General features: G+C 42.2%; 1 protein-coding gene across 12 annotated transcripts in view; it reads right to left on the reverse strand.

The window, feature by feature from the left end:
* Positions 1 to 6,203: 6,203 nt before the first annotated feature.
* Pdzd2 (PDZ domain containing 2) overlaps positions 6,204 to 20,263 on the reverse strand; it is a 374,613-nt gene continuing 360,553 nt past the window's right edge. For all 12 annotated transcript variants that reach the window (XM_074077656.1, XM_074077663.1, XM_074077662.1 and 9 more), the window contains 5 exons: positions 19,548 to 19,665; positions 16,631 to 16,732; positions 15,719 to 15,983; positions 13,357 to 13,491; positions 6,204 to 8,927 (listed from right to left, as the gene is read on the reverse strand). In XM_074077656.1, the coding sequence (XP_073933757.1) occupies positions 8,761 to 8,927; positions 13,357 to 13,491; positions 15,719 to 15,983; positions 16,631 to 16,732; positions 19,548 to 19,665 (787 nt within the window). In that variant the 3' untranslated portion in view covers positions 6,204 to 8,760. The remainder of the gene's footprint in view (positions 8,928 to 13,356; positions 13,492 to 15,718; positions 15,984 to 16,630; positions 16,733 to 19,547; positions 19,666 to 20,263) is intronic.

The raw sequence follows: 20,263 nt of genomic DNA on the forward strand, positions 1-20,263 counted from the left end.
CCCGAGTTCATTCCCCTATCTCCACCAGAAAAAAAATAAAGGACATTCTGGTATAATTTGCATAAATTGTCCTGGTGGCAAAAATCTTGGCTCTGTTTTTAGAAGAAAGCAGCTTTAACATATATTAAGTGGCCTAGAACACCGTGGCCTACTGAGGCAGGATTGGCCAGTGACTTCTGACTCAGTCCACCATTCCCATTGTTTGAGAACAGATAGGTACAATTATCTTTTTAAGCATAGTAAACCCTTGAATTTCGTTGCCACCCAAAGTGAAAAGGGCTGGTGTCTTGACTTGTTCAGTGGTGGTACATTTATCAGTAGTGACACTCAGCCTGCTGGTGACAAGGCTTCGTCATTACCAGGCATGACTGCTCTTGCTCCTGCAGCATGGAAATCACCAGTCACAAATTTATGTGAAGTCTTTATGAAGTTCATTCAGTTTCCAACTCTGGCCTCTCCATCTTTTGTATACACACAGACAGACAGACAGACACACAGATAATTTCATCTAGATAAAGATGACCAACAGTTTCCAATTCATTTCAGCCCATTGAGTCCTAGGATGATATGACAATGTATGCACAAATGTCATACATTCTTTAGCAGTACAAGGAAAGTGGTGTACTCATGTCAACTTGCAGACTATCCTTCAAAGGGGTATGGATGGCATATCTTAATTGTGCATACTTTCTTAACCCATTGTTAGAATTGTGTATGTTTTTGTTCTTGATGAGACAGTAATTTGGCTACCACTAGCATCATCATACACTGATAGGAAATTTTGCATTTTGCGGTTAAGTTTTAGAGAGCTTTCTGAATAAATACACGTTCTTTTAAATGGCTTCATTGTATAGCTTATATTTACCATTAGTGAACATTTGGATCATTCTCATATTTTTGATTATGACAAATAGTAATAGCATGTTTTCAAGTGCTTCACCGTTGAGCCATGTTTCCAGCCCTTTTTGCTGTGGTTATTTTGGAGATAGGGTCTTGCTTTTTGCCCAGGCTAGCCTGGACTGTGATTTGCTTAAGTTTCCTGCTCTTCCTGGAATGACAGGCATGCACTACCGTGGCCAGCTTTTTTCCATTGAGATGGGGTCTTGTAAACTTGTTGCTGGGGATGCTTTGAAAGGTTGATCCTCCCTATCTCAGCCTCTAGAGTAGCTTGGAATGACAGGCATGTACCACCACGCCCAGCTGCTAGTTGAGATGGGGGTCTCATGAATTCCCTGCTCAGGCGTGCCTTGAACCATGATCCTCCCAATGAACCACTGGTGCCTAGCTTCTCTAATCTTTTTATAGGAGGAATTAATAGAAATGGACTTGATCAAGAAGCATGCTTTGAAAATGTGAAAAAGATTGATTTCTAAGATTCACATCGACTTATGCTTCCACCAATAACATTGTTGGCCTCTATACCCTTGCCAATAGTGTAGAGAGTATATATTGTGGCCTTTGCCAAACTCATAGGGGAGAATCATCAAGTTTTAATATTGAGGTCTTGTTCAGTATCTTTATTGGTAATTTGTGGGGGTTTTTATGCATGAGTTACTTGTTTCATTTTTGTAATGGGCATTGATGTTTTTATGTATTGATTTACTAGGACTTAATCCTGTGTTGCAGATTGCATCTACATGTTTCTCTGACCTGTGCATTTCCCAAAAATTGGTAATAGGCTCTGCAGGCCTAATCAGATTCAGGTTTCTTTGTGTAGACAACACTCCTTCATATGTGGTGCTTTGTACTTGGTGTCATCAGGAGGCACGTGAAGCTTGGTTCTCCTTTCGTGTTAGCTGACTTGTTATTGGAATCTTAGAGCCTTATTGGTGTTGTGAAGTGGTGATAGTTTACCTCTTACTGTTTCTTCATCAGCTAGAATATGTCTGTAAAAAGAAACTGTCTTATCTGCAGTACCTTTTAGTATAATTCATACACAAAAGACAGGATAAATTCTTACACTTCACTTGCCAGTTTTTATAGAAAGAGTTGGTTCCCTAACATCCTCCAAACAAGTTGTTTGTCTGCCTATCTGCCTGCCTTATAGATAATTGACAATTTTTGTGTATATTTCTGGAGTATAATGTGATGTTTTGATGTGTATATATACTCTGTAATAAGACTCAGTCAAGCTATCATATCCTTCACCTCACCAACTTAACCTTTTTTTTTTTTCTTGGCTGTGGACTTTTACTTGAAAGTCAATTTGTCTGATCTTTTGAATATTTTTCTCTTTTTGCCTGAATGCCCATAGGATTTTTTCCCCCAGTATTTTTTTAATGTTACTAGAGTAGGTTTTGGCTTTGGTTATACATAGTATGTTCTTTCACTAAGTAGTGTCAAATTTTCTGTGTTCTCCAAAATGTTATCATTCGCAGGTAAATGGATGGAATTGGAGAACATCATCCTGAACGAGGTTAGCCAGGCCCAAAAGACCAAAAATCGTATGTTCTCCCTCATATGTGGACATTAGATCAAGGGCAAACACAAAAAGGGGATTGGACTTTGATCACATGATAAAAGCGAGAGCACACAAGGAAGGGGTGAGGATAGGTAAGACACCTAAAGAATTAGCTAGCATTTGTTGCCCTTAATGCAGAGAAACTAAAGCAGATACTTTAAAGCAACTGAGGCCAATAGGAGAAGGGGACCAGGAACTAGAGAAAAGGTGAGATCAAAAAGAATTAACCTAGAAGGTAACACACACGCACAGGAAATTAATGTGAGTCAACTCCCTGTATAGCTATCCTTATCTCAACTAGCAAAAACCCTTGTTCCTTCCTATTATTGCTTATACTCTCTCTACAACAAAATTAGAGATAAGGGCAAAATAGTTTCTGCCGGGCCTCAAAGTCACACTTCTGCAGCAGCTGCCCATGTGCTGGGATATAGGTATGCAACACCATGCCCAGCTCTTTTTTTTTTTTTTTGGTCAGGATTTTTTTTTGTCGAGATCTAACCTAGGTTATCTTCTGTCTCTTACTTTTCTTGTTCTTTTAAAAGAGAAATGTGGGTCAGGTAGCTTAACATTTTTTTGTTGTTGGTAGTACTGGGGTTTGAACTCAAGGCCTTGCACTTGCTAGGCAGATACTGTATCACTTGAACCATACTCAGGACTCTTTTCTGTTTTAGTCACATTTTCAGTAGGGTCTTGCATTTTGCCTAGGACCAGCCTTGATCTGCAGTACTCCTGCCTAAGCCTCCTATGTAGCTGGGAGCACAGGTACATGTAACCACACCCAGCTTGTTAGTTAAGATGGGGCCTCACTAACTTTTTGTCTGTGCTGGCCTCCTGATCTCTACCTCCTGAGTAACTGGGATTATAGGCGTGAGTCATAGCCGGCAGGTAGTCTAACTTTTGTATTCTAACCCTCCTCTCACCAGCTTTTACCTGAGCCATCTTACTCTTCCTCCCAACCCCAAGTCAGGGTCTTACTATGTAGCCCCAGGCTGGCCTTGAACTTGTGCTCCTCCTGCCTTAGTCTCCCAGGTGTTAGGATCATGGGCATGAACCCCTCCCCACCCCCAGCTGCTCTAAACCATCTTACTCTTGATCTTTGTTGCTCTTCTACTGTTTAATTTGGATTTTTCTGCTTTTTTTTTTTTTTTTTATGGCACTGGGTTTGAACTCAGCTACATGCTTGCTAGGTAGGCACACTGCTGCTTGAGTCACTCTGCCAGCTCAATTTGAATTTTGTTTCCAGTAATTTCTTCTCAGCTTGTGGTTCTGAGAGGTCCTAGCCTGCATCAGCCCTCTCTTTCTTCATCACATCCATACACTTGCCCAGTATAAGAGGGTAAAATCTTGGAGTTCAGCTGCTGCCATCCACATGACCTCTGAACTTGCCTTGTATTGGTTCTGGTGAGGTTTTAGGGCCATAAGGTGCCTTGTTGCTTTCTTCTTCCTTGCACAGATCATGGTACCAAATTGGTGGAGGTGGTGGTGGTTCATCCCTACCCACTTGTATATTTTGGGGTTTGTAAGGATACCTTCCTGTCTAGTGTTATGGTGTGGGTTGTAAATGTCCCTCACAGGCCCTTGTTTTCAAGGTTTGGTTGCCAGCCTGTGGTGCTGTTGGGAGGCCGTAGAGTCTTCAGGAGATGGGGCTTATTGGATGGAAGTTAGGTCACTGGTGGGAAGGGACTTCTGGGACCCTAGTCCCTTCCCACTCTGCTTCTCAGCCGCCATGAAGCGAAGTCTTACTGCTGTGTGCCCCTGCCATGATGTACTGTACTGCCATAGGCCCATAGCAATAGGGCCAAGTGACCATGGATTAAACCTCTGAAATTGTGAGTCAAAATGAGTTGATTTTCTTAGGCATTTTGTCATAGTTACAGAAAGCTAAACAACATATCTAGTTCTGATGTAATATACAATGATTTTTCTCTTACCAGTTGTGTTTATGTGACTTTTTACATATTACGTTTTTCGCTTTCCTTCCCTTTTCTCTACCCTTCCTTGCCAAAACCAGTTCAGTAAGATGAGGGGTCCTCTACGTAAGCCTATCATTGGCCCAAGATTGGTCAGTAGTGGATTGATTCTCTGTAGCTTTCAGCATTGTTCAGTTTGTTCCTTAGGCCAAGAGGGAAGTTGTGAACCAGCTGATTTTAATCTGTACTGACTCAGCTGTTTGGAGGGATTGGTGGGGGAGGGTGTGAAGAGTGATGGTGATTTGTGGCCTTTCAGGGGTAGGTGGTGAGCTGCAGCAGCTAGTCTCTTACTGAATCAGTTGAGTCCTTTTATTGGTGGGGCCACTCAGATCAGATCATTCCTTGCCTGATTAACTCCATAGACTGATCAAGTGCCTGGGGAAATGGAATTGATTGATTCCCTTTTAATTCTCACCATTTCTACCACCCTGAGGCATGACGTTGACTCAAGTTAGCTGCATCCTGCTTCTGAAAGGGTTTGCCTTCTCCTGTAGTCCCCTTTCTCCAAGGTAAGGGTTTTGATGGTGGTTTTCAGAACTCTGACTTTAGGCCACCTGTGCTTTCTTTCATTCAGAGGGAAATGTTTCCATTTCACTGTTGGCCTAGTTTGGTCGTAATTCTTTTACACGGTATATACTTTTCCAAATTCAGAGAATGGGTTGGTGGCTACTTCCATGTTGTATTAGAACTAGTTTCCTTCTTTGTCCATTTTGGTGGGCTTTAGTGAAGGGAATTATGTAACAAGCTCTTTCTCCTGGAAAATACACAAATAGGGGTGGGCGGAGCCAGTCAGGACTTACTTTTTAGAATGTGTGTGGAAAACCAGGCAGGCAGCAGTTTGTAGAAGGATAAATTCTGGGATATAGAATGGGCCAAAATTAGGACAAAACAATATTAATTGAAAGGAGTGGAGCTAAGGACGCCAACTGGGAGAGAAGCAGGTCAGTGGAGCCCTTCCTGCGGAGGGTGCTGAGTAAAGAGGAGGAATCCAGTTCCTCTGCTCACATACTGGGCCCCATTCTTGGATTTCTGTGAGATGCCACCTTGCCGTCTTCCTTGGCTGATGTTTATATCTTAAGACCAAAGAGTCTTAACTAATGGAGGTGCTTCTTATTTCACCCTGTGAAATAGAACCCCAGATCTTCCAGGTATGGGGTGGGGGGAGAGGAGGTAAGTAGCTAGGGTTTCTGAAAAAAAAAAAGAATGTAGTCATTATGAAAAATGAGAGGTAAAATGGACAAGGAAACCATGGCTGAGCAGCACTGAGGGTCCAGTGGAAGTTGGAAACCATGAATTTATTGTGGGATCTTTCCGTGGGATTGTGGGATTTTTCTCTAGGAATAGTGGTATAGGAGCCAAGATGTGGCTATTTGGAAAGATCCAGGACTGGCCGGAAAGAGGCCAGTGAGGCAAGGGTTTTGTGAAATGGACAGCTTTACTGGGGGTGTAGTCCAGACAGAAGAATGAAAGGGTGGAATTCTAATAAGTAGAAAATGGACAAATTGTTAAGGGTGTGTAGAGGGCCTGTTAAAATTGAAGACAGGATGTAGAGGGAGGAAATGACCAGAAAGGCAAGGGGTTGGGATAAGAGTCAGGTGTTTGTGATTTTAGAGATTGAGTGGACAGTGTCAGGATTCTGAGTGTGGCCAGGAAAAGAATGGCTGACTTCTCTTGCCTTTGTACTTCTCACCCATTTAGGTAATAATTAGGTTACAGCAGGCATTTTTAAATAGGTATTACTCTATAAATGCAGAGCATTGAAGAAAACCAAGTAGTAAGCAGAGTGTTTATTTTTTTAAAATTAATTAAAAAATTGTTTACAGAGATACGGATTTACATAACTTGGCGACGACATTTTAAAAATGTACAGGCTATTTCATATTATTGCACTTACTCTTTAATATATAAGGCATTTTATTTTACATAAATAAAGGATAATGTATAATATTATACAGTATATGTGGTGCCAATTAAGTCAACCATACTTAATGCAATGAGATGCGTGTGGGAGGATGGAAATGAAACCCAACCCACTTCAGCCTTTATGATATTTGCTTTAACTGTGATTTACATGTACAACACGTATCTACCCTCTTAGCTTTAGCAGGACAATACCATTAGTGTTCATGTCAGGAAGTGTGGGAACTTTTAAGACTAATTAGAAATACTAGTCATGCCTTGAACACTGAAGACAAATAAATAGCTTTCTACCTCAGGGTCAAAGACAATTTAGCTTTTGTTTCTTCCCTTAAATTCCTGCTGTTACTAGGGAACCTTTCTGGTAAGATCTGTAGAAATGGCTGATGATCTTACCGTAGTATGGTAAGCCAGAGGTCTACTCTTGTACTCTTCAGATACGAGGATTTGGGACTCTAAGAAGGAGACCATTCCATTGCTCCACATTGCTCTAGAAAGGCCTGTTTACATAGGACTGCATTTCTTACTAACAGGCATAGCTGTAAGAGTGGAGGCAAAAAAAATGGTTCAGAGTTGACCTCAAATAGTCTCATGTCATTAGGCAAGAAAGCAGAAACCATCAACGTGACCCCAGAAACTTAAGAAACAATCTAGCATGCACCTTGCACTGACTTCCTATAGTATCCTACCTGTAACTTAACGAAAAATAGAAGCTAAACCAATCAGGCTTTTCTAGTTACTGTACTACATTTTCCTTTGTAGAATGAGCCAGGTATTTCACTCCCATCCGAGGGACTTCTCTGGGCTGTCTTGACTGATGGCCAGTAGGATTGGTCACTCAGAAAAAATGTATAAAGCCATGATCCAGAACTCATAGCATAGGCCCAGCTGTGGGTTATTTTAAGAAATTGCCAACATAAAATCTTAGTGTCAAGCGAGCAGGTATGACAAACACATTCCCCACCTGTATACCCAGGGTTCAATGGACTGGACTGTATGCCCTAGGATTTGGGTTGTAAATAGTACAAGGTCCTTTTCCTTGACAGTTTCTCTCCCTGTTCTTCCATTCTTCCTTGTGACATTTTGGTAAACAAAGCTGATGGAGTTTTGGAATTTAGGAGAAAATAAGGTACACTACACCACAAGGGCAGACGGGGAGTGGCACATTGAATGTGAACAGCTTCGAAGAAGCTCTTAGCAGCCAGCAAGTTTCACAAGCAGCATGAGTCTCACAAGAGTCTTCTGTAGGACATTTTTGGTGAAAGGAAGATTTTGCAAAACAGGGGAACTGAAACATCAAGAACGTCAGTCATTGCAGAGCTCTGTCATTTGCCAGGTCTAGAGAGGAAAGCCATTACTGTGAAATGCTGTATTTCCTTAGTGTGTTGGAAAAGAGGAGAAAAACTAACCCAACAAAAAAAATCTCAAAAGGATTACTTTAAGCTCCTCAATTTGGATTATAAAAAGAATGCCTTTGTTTCGAAATCCAAGGACACAAAAAAGATAACTCGATTTCTGAAAATTTAAGTTAGTGGCTGAAGTACATAATATGTAGAAATGGAAACCCAGTGACTAAAAGTTTTGCCTCTAATGGTGTTGATCAGTCTTGAATTCAAGCATTTACTCAAACAAGCTTAAAAACTACATACAAGGTGCTTTCAGATTTGGAACTTCCTACTTCTTCTAATCAGCAAAGCTCATAGCTTTTTAGTACAGTTGATCAAACACTTATTTTGTAAAACAGCCTTATGACTTCCACTTGCAGAAATAGAAAATGATCAATACTTCATACTAAACAACCCATTGAGTTGAACTCTGCATTCACGGTATACATTATACTCGTTACAAAATATTTCTGAATTTTGCATTTTCACTTTTTGGATAATTCCTGAGCTCAGCCTAACAATTAGGTTATAATTAATTTTATTTAATTTTCTTTTCAGGGTAACATATAGACCTATAGCTCTCTCCTTCCATTAAATGTACCTAAAATCACTGTGTCTTACTTACAAAATTATATAAAACTATAGTCTATTTAGCTGTGACATTTGTGTCACCCATTAGGTCCCTACTCACCAGGAGTGTATTTTGGGAGAGGTGGCAAGAGGGATGTGAAAATGTTGCTAGGTGTTTGAGATGAAGAGGAGCATGTCACCCCTTGTGTCCCCACTGCAAACATAAAAGGAGGGGACAGGCACTGGAAAAGAATGACCACCAGCCAAGGAGGACCAGGTGGAAGGTTTCCAGAGTCCAATTCCATTGTTGTTACAACAGGACAGGCTTCATGTATAAGCATGCATGTGGAGATTTTTATAGTCCTCATCTATACCATTGTTTGCTGACATTACTTTGAAGTCATTCTGATTTGCTAAAGTAAAAGAGAATGGAGAAAAGGAGATTTTTTGTTAAAATTCATGAAGAATTCCTATGCTTTCTTATTACCAACTGCACAGGTCCTTCTGGCACAGACTTCATGATATTCCATGCATCAAAGTGCAGGAGCCCAACCAGGGGTTTCCCATTAATAGCAAGGATTTCATCTCCGGCTTCTATTGTTCCTGCTTGTTCAGCAGCACCACCTGTCAGAAAAGTACAGAGTGAGGGCTTGGTACCTGCACAGTTAAAAACAGATATGAGTAAGCTGAACAGTTAAATACCTTTAAAGGTTATGCTTATATTCTTAGAAAGGGAACTATTTAAGATACAAAGTGCTTATATCCATAAAAATTGTTTGAGCTACACACACACACACACACACACACACACACACACACACACACACAAACCCTCAACTGTAGCCCCATTCCCTCCATCCATATCCCCAATACAAGCAAGCCAAAAATCAGCAACTAACAAGAGGAAGATAATTTCAATCAATTTAATCAACAAGGGGTTAATATCCAGCCTAGATAAAGGATCACAAATCAATAACCACAATACAGAATAAAGAGAAAGTTGGTCCAAGGAAACCAATAGCTGAAGTGCAAGTAGCCAATAAACTCAGAAAAGCAGGCCCAACTATCAGTTCGACACTGGCTGGTATACTCAGGTTCTGAGACTCAGTGATCGCATTACAGCAAATCCTTGAGCTCTGAAAAGTATTCCTTTTTTTTTGTGGTAGGTCTAGGGTTTGAACTCAGGGCTTTGTAGTTGCAAAGCAGGCACTTGACCGACACTAGGGCTTCCCTGTGTTTGCTAGCCTAGCGCTCTACCACTGAGTCGTTCCCCCAGTCCTTTTTGCTTTTAGTTTTTCAGAATAGGGTCTTGTGCTTTTGCTCAGGCTCACTTTGGACAGAAGTTCTAGCTCCCGAGTTGCTGGGAATACAAGTATGCTCCACCACACCTGCTCAGAGCATTTTTGACATAACGAAATCATCTCGTGTTAGCACATCCCCGGTATCCTGTTATGCTATATTAATAAAGGCCCCCAAACAGGTTACATGAAACCAAAAAATTTTGTGAGTATTCTTCTGAGTCTAAGGACACAGGGCGTTCCAACCAACCAAAACAGGAGGCAAGTACTTTGCAGGAGATCAGACTGGGTTTTGCTCTCAAGTATGACTTAGCCAAGTTACAAATTTCTCTAAACCTTAGTTTTGTTTTTTGTTTTTTTAATCTGGGGAATGGTAATTAATAGTAATACCTGGTTTGTTATTTTATTGGTTGCTATGAGGGTTGAATGAGATGAAGATTCCTTAAGAAACAGTCTGTGCTGCACAGACTAAGGGTGGCACCAGCTTTGGGACTAAGGGTGGCACCAGCTTTGGGACTTGAGAGGAAGATAAACTTCTTTCTTGTTTAAACCACAGTTATTTTAGGTTTTCTGTTACATGAGGTCAAGTAAATCCTAACTGATTTGAGCAGGATATATCTTTCTCTCCATTTACTGAGTTTTCTTTAAATGTACTGTAGAAAGCTTTTAAACTTTTTCCGCAAAAACATCTTGCACAGCTTTTGTTTGATACATTCTTAGGTTCTTACATTTGTGATTATGAATTGGTATTACACAGTACAGAGTCTGCATTTGGCTTTTCCCCCCATAATACACTTTTTTGAAATTGCCCTTGTTTAATACAGAGATCTAATTTATTTCTTCAATTGCCATGTGGCTTTCCCTTTTATGAACATATTTTCCCTGTCATTCTGCTGCATATAGAAATGTAAGCTGTTTTCACAGCCTCCACTTTCGTAAGCATTGCCTTTTCCCCCAGAGAGATGAACCAGAAAATACTTCACCAGAAAGAATGAGGGTTTTCTTGTCTTCATATGCTTGCCAGCACATACTATGAAATTTGTTATTTCCTAATTGATCAGGGGGCAACCTGATCAATTAAAAATGATCCTAGTACTTGTCATAATTTTCACCCCACATCTAATTTAAACTTAAGCATCTGTTCCTGACTTTTTTGGCTACTTAGGTTTTAATATTTGTCAATTTTCCACTTGCATCCTTTATTCAAATTTTCTCTTTATTTTGTATTTTTTATAGTTCTTTTTTTCTGGACATTAACTTTTTGCTAATTAAATACATTGAAAATATCTTCTAGTCAGTGACTTGTATTTTCACATAAAATTTTTGGGGGCCACCTAACATTTCTGTCAATGACAGGCTGCACATATAGTCCCAGTATTTTAATGGGACAGGACTTCTCCCGCCCTCTGAAGATATTATCTCTGTTAGCTTTGGCAGTCACACTGCAAATCTGACGGTAGTCCCTTTGTGAGCAACCTGAATTTCTGTCAGTTATGTAGATTTTCATATTTTTCTTTATATTCTGAAGCTTTATTGTGATACATCAACGTTTGGGTTTTTATAAGATTCAGATGGTTTTGCCCTTTTTTCAGTCTGAGGACTTCTGTTGCTTTCAGTTCTAGAAAATTCTTCTCAGTCACAGTTCATTTCTATTTTCCTTTCCTTCTGAAATGCCTTATTTCCTTTACCCTTTTGTAGTTTTTATTTCTCTATGCTGCATTTTATTGTTTTTTATTCTATTACTAGTTTTAGAAATTCTGCCTTTTATGGATTTAGTCTACTTTTAAACTTTATTCATTAACTTAAAATATATACTTCATTTTCACTAAGGTTATGTATGTACATACCATATATATATACTTTTTTTTTAATCTGCCTGCTCCTTTTGCATGCCCTCCTGGTTTTGTTGCTTGAATGATGTTCCTGCCTTTATTTTCAATGGGCTTTCCTGACGATGGATGTCCTCGTGCCCTCTGAGAGCTGTCCCTTGAGTGTTCTCATGGTTGAGTTGCTGCATGCTTTGTCTCCTCCTGGCTCAACTTGAGGAATTAAGAGTAGGGAGGTTTCTCTCTATCCTGGTACTACGAAGTCCAGGAACTTGACTTCAGATTCATGCCTGTCTTCTACTTGCTCAGGGGACCATGAGCAGACAACTGGTTTTGGCTGCCATCTTGTGCCATCAAGTGAGTTCTTTCAACGCCCCGTACATCAGTGAGAGCAGATCTCAGCCTTTTGCATCACAAGTGCCCAGTTCCAGTACCATAAAACCAGGAGGTATTCATCACCCTCTCTGGGTGGGCATGGGAGCCCAGCCTCCACTGCACGTCTAGCTCACCACTAGAGGCTTAATTTCCATTTTTGATCATGAGGTTTTGAAAATTCTTCATCTAAGACAGCAGAAGAGATGATTTATTGTTCACATGTTATACTTGGCCACAACTGAGAATGGAACTGGAATAGAATGTGACAGCTTCAGGGCAAAGGACCAACAGGGATGGTTTGGATATGCAAGGTGGGCCTCTCAGAGGTGGTCCGGGTGACCGAGTAGTGACGGAGTTCAAAGTCCAATGGGAGAGTTCCAGACAGCAACCCACAGCCCAGCAACTTGGACGAGCATCCTGATCTCCAGCACTCCATACTTCCAGTCCCCTGGGTGCACAGCTAGCAGTTTGCCTGGACTTCCGCCTCCACCCTTCTCTTTTGCACTTCAGCTCTCTGAGCATTTGCTTCTTCCACCACTGGCTCTTGGGCTGTGGAGGTTTCTGAGAAGACGGCAATAAGGCCAAAAGCGAGCTGGAGTTTTGGGTTTTTTTAAAGCATAGTAGTGTACTAACGAAAACTTTTCTTGTATTAACACCATGTGTCAGGAGTAGAGAGAGGCTTTGGAATTACTATGTAATTATAGAAATACAGCACAATGTCAGTAGCTAGGTGGTCATTTTAAATAATCTTTAGATAAGAACCGACCTTACCATTTGCTGACTTACTTACTCTGTTAGGTTCTCTAACTTCAAATGGGTTTCTGATCTATTTGCAAGTATAATTATGCAGTGACATTGGTGACACAACTATACATTAATATAATTGTTCAACTTAGGAATCGGAAGAGATTTTTAGGAGCTGCCTGAGATCGTAAGATGAATTATTCCAGTTCATGAAAAGGCCTCATTTGCCAGGTATTTCAATAATATCTGCTTTCCATTTTACTTTCTTTCTGATATATTAAGTCAGTGAGATCTTGGCTGGTATCAAGTGCTCTTGACTGGCACGTCTGATGGCATTATTTAGCTTGGAACCTATTTGACAGGGTTCTTATGTGGGCAATGCAAAGGTTATTTTTGTTGTTTTTGTTGCAGTACTGGGGTTTGAACTCAAGACCTCATGCTTGCTAGGCGGGAGCTTTACCATTTGAGCCACACCCCACCATCCCATTTTTGCTTTAGTTATTTTTCAAATAAGTGCTTGTGGTTTTTGCGTAGGCTGGCCTCAAACCGTGATCCTTCTGATTTCTGCCTCCTGAGTAGCTGGGATTACAGATGTGAGCCACCATGCCTAGCTGCCATGCAAGTTTTAATACATGCAAAACATATCAGGGCCAACATGGAGCAAACCTTGTTATGTCACAACACATTAAAAGCATTTTAGATTTTGAAAAACAAGTTTGATTTCCAAACAGAAAGCACTGATTTTTTATGGAGATACATGTGGAAAGAAAACAGATAGTAGGAGGCTGGCTGAGCTTTCTAGGACTTTACCTTTGTACACCCTTTTAATGACCAGGGGCCCATCTCCAGACACAGACGATTTCCCTCCATCCAGACTCAATCCCAGCCCAGCCGAGGTCTTCAGCACTTCGACACACAGAGCATCGTGAGCAGCTCCACTTCTCCCTGTAGCAAGAGCAGTCACCAAGATCCGGATGACAGTGGCTGCTCATGCCTCTTGTCCCAGGCCTCCCAAATGCATTGCCTCTGGCACCATGAACACCTGACACCCTCAAGTCCCATCTACCCAAAGTGCTTACAAATCTTTGAGGCCAGTATTAGGATTGGTCTTGCAGAATGGGGGCCACCTGTCTGGCAATGTTCCCGCTGTACTTGGGTCTGCTGCTGTCCCATACATTTCTGTGAGGGTGGAGAATGCTTTTATGCCCAGGCAGAAATCCCCAGGAGACAAACTGCTCTTGTAAAGCCCTCTGGCAACACACATCAGGGAATCAAATTCGATATCCTGCCAGCCCTAGCTACCATGGCAACGTTGTCACCATCTGCTACTGATTTCAGCAACACTGAAGTGCCCACCCTCATGGGAGGCTGTCACAACTTTCCAAGAAGCTCCTTGGAAGTAGGTAGAGCTTCCTTCCTTGCCCCACGCCCCAAGTACTTCTGTGAGAGGTAACCCTGCCTTTAGCCACGGTTATCTTTACCATACCCTGGCTGCTTTCACTGGCTTCTGTCTGTACCATGGGAAGAAGTGTTTCCATGGTGACGCCTGCTTTACAGCAACGAACTTGCACCCGCTCTGTGTGCTCATTTGGAGAGGCCAGGCTGGGGGTGAGTAGGGATTGTAAACTTGGCTTTTAGTTTCTCTTACTTATGTGCTTACCAGCCAAGACTGTTAAGAGTGCTTGGGAGGCAGGAGAAGGACCTCAAATGAGCCAGTTATCACTGCCTTTGAACATAAAGACCAGTCCATTATTGTGACTAACGAAAGTCAATCTCCATGCTCTGAAGGGTATTTAGTAATACTGGGAGTGGCAGGATTTTTCAATAGGTGACTTGCTATTTAAAAGATAAAGGGGGGGTATTATGACAGTGGCTATCATCTTTAGCAGCCTTGAGGAATCATCCTGGAACATTAAAAAGGTACTCATGCTTGGTCTTCACTCCTCTATTTCCTAGGCATCTGAATTTGCAGGTTTTCCAGGTGCCTCTGCTGACCAGCTTACTGTGTCAGGCTGAGGCCAGACATGCTGTCAGTGAAGGGTAAGGAAGAGCTGCAGAGGTTCGGGGAGGCCATAAAGAAAAGAATATGGAACAGCAAGAAGTTAAACCCTTGAGGTGCTTACAACTTGGTAACTCTGCAGGGTCTGGTTCCAGGTCAGATGGCCTGAAGGTGCCACAGGACTACTTTATGGTTACAAATGGCAGCAGGACAATCTTCTGTACCTGAGGTCATGAGTCTCAAAAGCCCTGAAAGCTGTCAGGATTAAGTGCCAGGTGTTTCCTTTGACAGGCTGCATTCTCACAATCCCACCAGGAATACACCAATGGCATTTGGGCAGAGGTGAGTAGGACAGCATCTGATGACTAAAGTGTGTCCCAAGATTGGGAAGGACTGCTGCTGCCTAACGAGTGCCAGTGACCTCACAGAGCAGGAAGAGAACTAAGCCCACCCGTGCCACTGGGGAGGCATCTGGATAAGAAGTTTCCCACTTGTTCAACAGAATCAGACCTATGTTCAGCAAAGCCTTTATCCACAGCTCGGGCTACAGTGAAGCCAAGCTGAGCAGAGGCATTCGGTTCCTTTTGACTTTATCAGGAGATATGTCAAGGAGAAACAAACCCTTCTTAGAGGCAGTGCCCTGTGAACTTCGTGAACTAGAGAGAGGTAGAGGACACCAAGGAAGCCTGCAGTGCTTATCCAAGGGCTGTGATCACCAGCCAGTGCTTTGGAACAGAAGTGGTACTTAGTACTGAGGCTCTGAGCAGTACTTCGGGTAGGGCACAGAGAAAATCTGTTTCTGATCCTTTTCTGGATGAAGGCTGCAGTCTGTTTATAAACACAAAAATACTTTGCCCTTCATTTTCTTAGGTTCTGCTAAAACAGGAAAGAATACCAACCTTGATGCTTCCAAAGGACGAGTCTAGTTCTGGAATTTCTCCATTAGCATTGACTCTATTATCACAAGAGCTCCTTGTTTTACTTACCAACCACTTACGTCCTAGCAAGAAGGTGTTAAATATGAAAGAGCAGCTGCCCAGCAGGCATTTTCATCCAAAAACACTAGGCTTCTACATTTATTTTTTCTGACCCAAGAATTAGCCATTATTTTATGTCCAACCAGAATCTACTCTGTCTGGTAGCTGCTCACACACTGTTGGTTGCCAGTCTTACCAGCTTCAGGCTCCATGGTCTTTCTGGGTAGTAAACCCTTTCCATTGGCCATGGGAGGCTCCTGCCAGGTGGAAGCCCTGGGCTGGTCATTCCCTTTCTTGATGATCACCAGAGCACATTTGTGCAACTGGGCCTGATGCAGAACCTTCATGACATCTCCGTGGGCTAAGCCGGCCAACGAAGCACCATTGACAGAGACAAGGAAGTCCCCTTGGCTCACAGTCCCTTCCTGAGAAGCTGCTCCCTGAGAAAACACCCTGTGAACCTGGGACAGAGCAAGGAAAAGAGAACAAAAGCCAAATCCACTTATGACCTTTGCAACAGTGAGCAAGTAACTGCAAATCTGTGGTAAAGAAACTTCCTCATGATAAGTTTTCTAAATCATACAAGTACTTGATATAATAAAAACATAGTGTGTGTGTGCATGTGTGTGTGTGTGTGTGTGTGTGTGTGTGTGTGTGGTTAGAATTACAAATGTCAACCCCAAAATTAAGTACAGACTGTGAGACCTAGGCTTGTCTAGCGAAGGTGGGTGGCCTCCTTAATGATTTCAAGGTCTTTGAGTGATACTTCAGAAAGAAGGGATTTTATAAGCAAATGCAAATTTGGTTAGTTGAAACTCCTGTTTTTCCAGTTCTTTAGAAAGATACTTAAGCAAATTATAAGGATGTAGATAATTGTGTTTATATGTATTGGCATTTGGCCTGCACATCACGCTATTTCTGTTAAATACGCTCATCTCGGTCAATGAAACCACTACATTCTGCTTTGCCCACGCTTTCATTTCTGTGTTGGTGGCAGGGAACAAAACTCAGCAGTTTCTGAATGTTCTGATTGGAATTTGTGTCCTGATCAAATTCTGTAGCTGCTTAAGGAGTGATCTCATAAGAGCCTCCTGACATTGTCACTTACTATGATTGATTTCAGCTCCACATCTGTTCCTCCTTCCACACTGAATCCCAGACCTGAGCCTTCTTTTTTATTCAAGACTATGAAGAGAATATCTTCTTTATTCTGGTGAAGAGAAATAGAAAGAAAAAGTTTCTGTGCTGAGCGTGAGAAGCTCTACCTACATCTAGGTGCATGACGCAGACCCATGATTATCCAGCTCTCCCAAATGCTGGAAGAGTCCCGGCTCAGCCATCCTGCCCCTTCTAGGTGGTGCTTAAGTGCCAGGTTTTGAGGGTCCACCCTGTAGCTGTGGACCCCTGGGGAAGGTGAACTGGAACAAGGATGGCAGCAGGGGGCTATTAACAATTCCCCAGTCTTCAACCCATCTGAAGCACCAGATTTTACTTTCCAAATCTGATCAGAGCACATAATTTGGCCATAAAGAGAATTCTTTTTCCTGTAATTCTGTAAGTCTACAATTTAGCAAGGTCGTTCTAATAACCACAGAGAGAGGTGCCAAGAGGCAGGACAAAAGCATGTTGAGACCATACGTTTTATACATCCACTTCCCCAAGCTCAGATAGGATATTGGTTTCAGCTATAACTAATTAGCTAGCAGTCATAAGATACAAAGGACATTAAAACTAATTGTCAACCTGTATTGAGACTAGAACATTCTTAGTAGTGTCCTAAGGTTCAGTAACAGAAGACTGTCCTATTTTAAGCATCAATCAAAAGATATCTTGAAATAAAAGAATTAAAATAAAAAAAATTAGGTGGGCTAATTATTTTGAATTTTGACTTCTTTCACCCACACACTGTATGATTCAGCAACATTTTTAAGGTCTGCATTGCTCGATTTCACTCCAGGTGATCATCCATCACTTCCAGGTGTTCTCAAACACAGCAGCAGCAGAAGAATCTAATAATAACCCCTAACGATAGATTTGATGAAAGAAAATGAAATACAGAGGGAAAACCACCACTGTATATGCAGGGGCAAGAACCCAACTGTGAGAAGAAAACGTGTTTAGTATTAGTAATTAGAACTTATTTCCTAGCATTTTGGTACCTCTGCAAAGAGTTTATTCAAACCAAGCCCTGTGTGCTGATACCAGCGTTCCACTGAGCCTTGGTGGGGGAAGGGTTGGAATGGTGACTTAAGGGTCACCTTCACCCAGCTTTGTGCTCAGGCACAGATCAGACCACTAGGCTTTCCAAGAGACAGAAACACATGGTTCAGTAAATGATCTTTGTGCAGCTTCTGGGAGGTGATGCTTAATTCTATAATATGAATACTTCTCAGACATCTAAAATGCCTAAGAGAGCAAAGATCAGAATATCTGAAAATAGGACTCTCCTGCATTGCAGGGCATGTCACCCCAATTTTAATTTATTCAAATTCCTTTTTTCCTAGGGGCGTTTGAGGGAACAAGTGTGCTAGCAACTGACTGCCAGGTCAGATTGCCTGAGAAGCTTGGCATGGCTTGTGAAGCCAGATGAACATTCAGCGTTCTCCCAGGCTTGGTGTGCTGTAGTCAGAAGGCCAGGGCTAGGTTTTGGCACCTCTCTGACCTCTCACAGAACCGTGGAAGGCCACAGGAAATTGGGCACCTGCCAGCCATACTCATTGGAAAAAAGTAAGGCAGAAAACTGCTGGCGTGAAGATGGCAGAGTTAAGGCTATCTCTGCTCACTGCCCCTCTTCCCCAAAATCGACTGAGGGCAGTAAGAAAATAGGAAGGGGAAAAGAAGGCTGCATGCTGGTGAAAGAGGGAACCATCTTCACCACCACGGGCAACACTTGTCTGCAGGTGAACATCCAACCCTGGTGACAGAGGACCAACAGGTGCCCCCAAGGGAAACACTTGGTATTCCGTCCACATGAAACATCACCACCACACTTCTGCCCCTGGCACCATTACCAGAAATCCCAGAGTGACCTTTACAGGGAAAATGCTCACTTATTTTAACACATGGAAGGATGTAGGGAAATGATGGAATGGCCTTTTTTACTTAAAGTGAAAGTGCCTCCCCACCGCCAACCCCCCGCCCGACTGGGGATTGAGCTCAGGGCCTCACACTTGCTAGGGAATTGCTCTACAACTCAAGCCGCCTCCGAGTCCTCCAGGTATTTCTTAACTGCACAGACTTAAACCAGTGGGCCAAGAATCACCCAATTTCTCCACCATTTAGGCCAACTTATTAGACGCCAAGGCTGCTCCTTAGCTGGGAAACCTCAAATGTCACCCAGGAGTCATTTGTGGAATGGTGCTCACGGGTGACATTAGTAACCCTGGTATATTACAAGAAAAATTATTCATATTTGCTTTTTTTTCTCCATAGATACTCATCTGTTGGGGTTCAGATGAATAGTCCTAAGAAACTTATTCTTCAGGAAAGGACTCTAGATGTGAACTCACACTTCCTTTTGTTACTGTTTATCATCACATCTGATTCATTCAAAGACTTTACTTGTAATTACTTATTAGCTGCTTTGTCTTGTACTCTGGGTTTAAGAGCTCTTATTAAATTTCAGGGCACTAGTAGGGCTACACCAAGGTAACTTTCCTTTCACCAGCAGGTGGCCCCCTCACTAGTTTATGTGCACACTTAAGTGGACAGAGGTACTGTGTTCATTCACCAACATTTCTAGTTCTGCTTAGAGGATCCAATGTCGGGTGGGATGGAAGGTGACAAGCTGCCGCTGGGGAATTAAAGTTGCAATGACAGCAATCCACCACCTGAACCTTCATGGCAAGGTCCAGCTTCTGAAGCCAGCCAACCACACATGAGGCCACAATCAGGCTGAGCCATGGAACCCCCAGCCAACTGCAGATTTCCAGGATGTGGGAATGCATGATCTCCTGGGCTGTCTGAGCTGGTGGCACACACCTGGGCACCAAGGCTGCCCGTGCTGCTTTCTGCATTTCACTCACCTCTGATTGTGTTTTTGCTTCCTGAATAAGACTTAGAATCGTAGATTTTGACCCCACTGATGATAAAACTGCCTGTAATCTCTGCTGGTCCCCCGCTGAGTCAAGAAGTTGATCCAAACTAAGTAACAAAAATATTTGAAGACCATTAAAGAGAAAAGAAATTTCTCCATTTTGTAAGGATGCATTTGAAAAGATCTTTCTACTGTGTTGCAGGTATTTTCCATCTTCATGCTTTCTGTTGGTCATAACTGACACTAAGTGAAGAACCTGCATGCCCAAAAGGAATGTCCTTTGTTGACAATGGCAACAGGAGTTTAACAGAGCACTGCTGAAATACTGAGAAGTGCTCAATAGATCGGCTCAAGTGAGATATTCTCAAACCTCAGAAGTGTCCCATGTAACTCCAGTCACTTTCAAAGCCCATATTCTCCCCTGCAGTGCAGCTTCCACACCTCCTCCTCCCCGACTGGCTCTTGCTTAAATGCCACGTCCTATGTGTTTCTCAGAGCCACAGTTTGGAAAACTTTCCCCTGCCAGGCACTTTTAGTGCTTCCAGTAACGATATTAAAAAGACGAAGGCCAAATGCAATGAGGTATCAGGATTGGATCGATTGAATCCTGGAATAGAAAAGGAACATTAGCAAATCGGCCTAGGTGTAGTTGATTTGATAGGATTGCTCAATATTAAATGCTTACTTTTGATGTCTGACCTATGG

This window comes from Castor canadensis, chromosome 6 (assembly GCF_047511655.1).
Source record: "Castor canadensis chromosome 6, mCasCan1.hap1v2, whole genome shotgun sequence".
Taxonomy (NCBI): domain Eukaryota; kingdom Metazoa; phylum Chordata; class Mammalia; order Rodentia; family Castoridae; genus Castor; species Castor canadensis.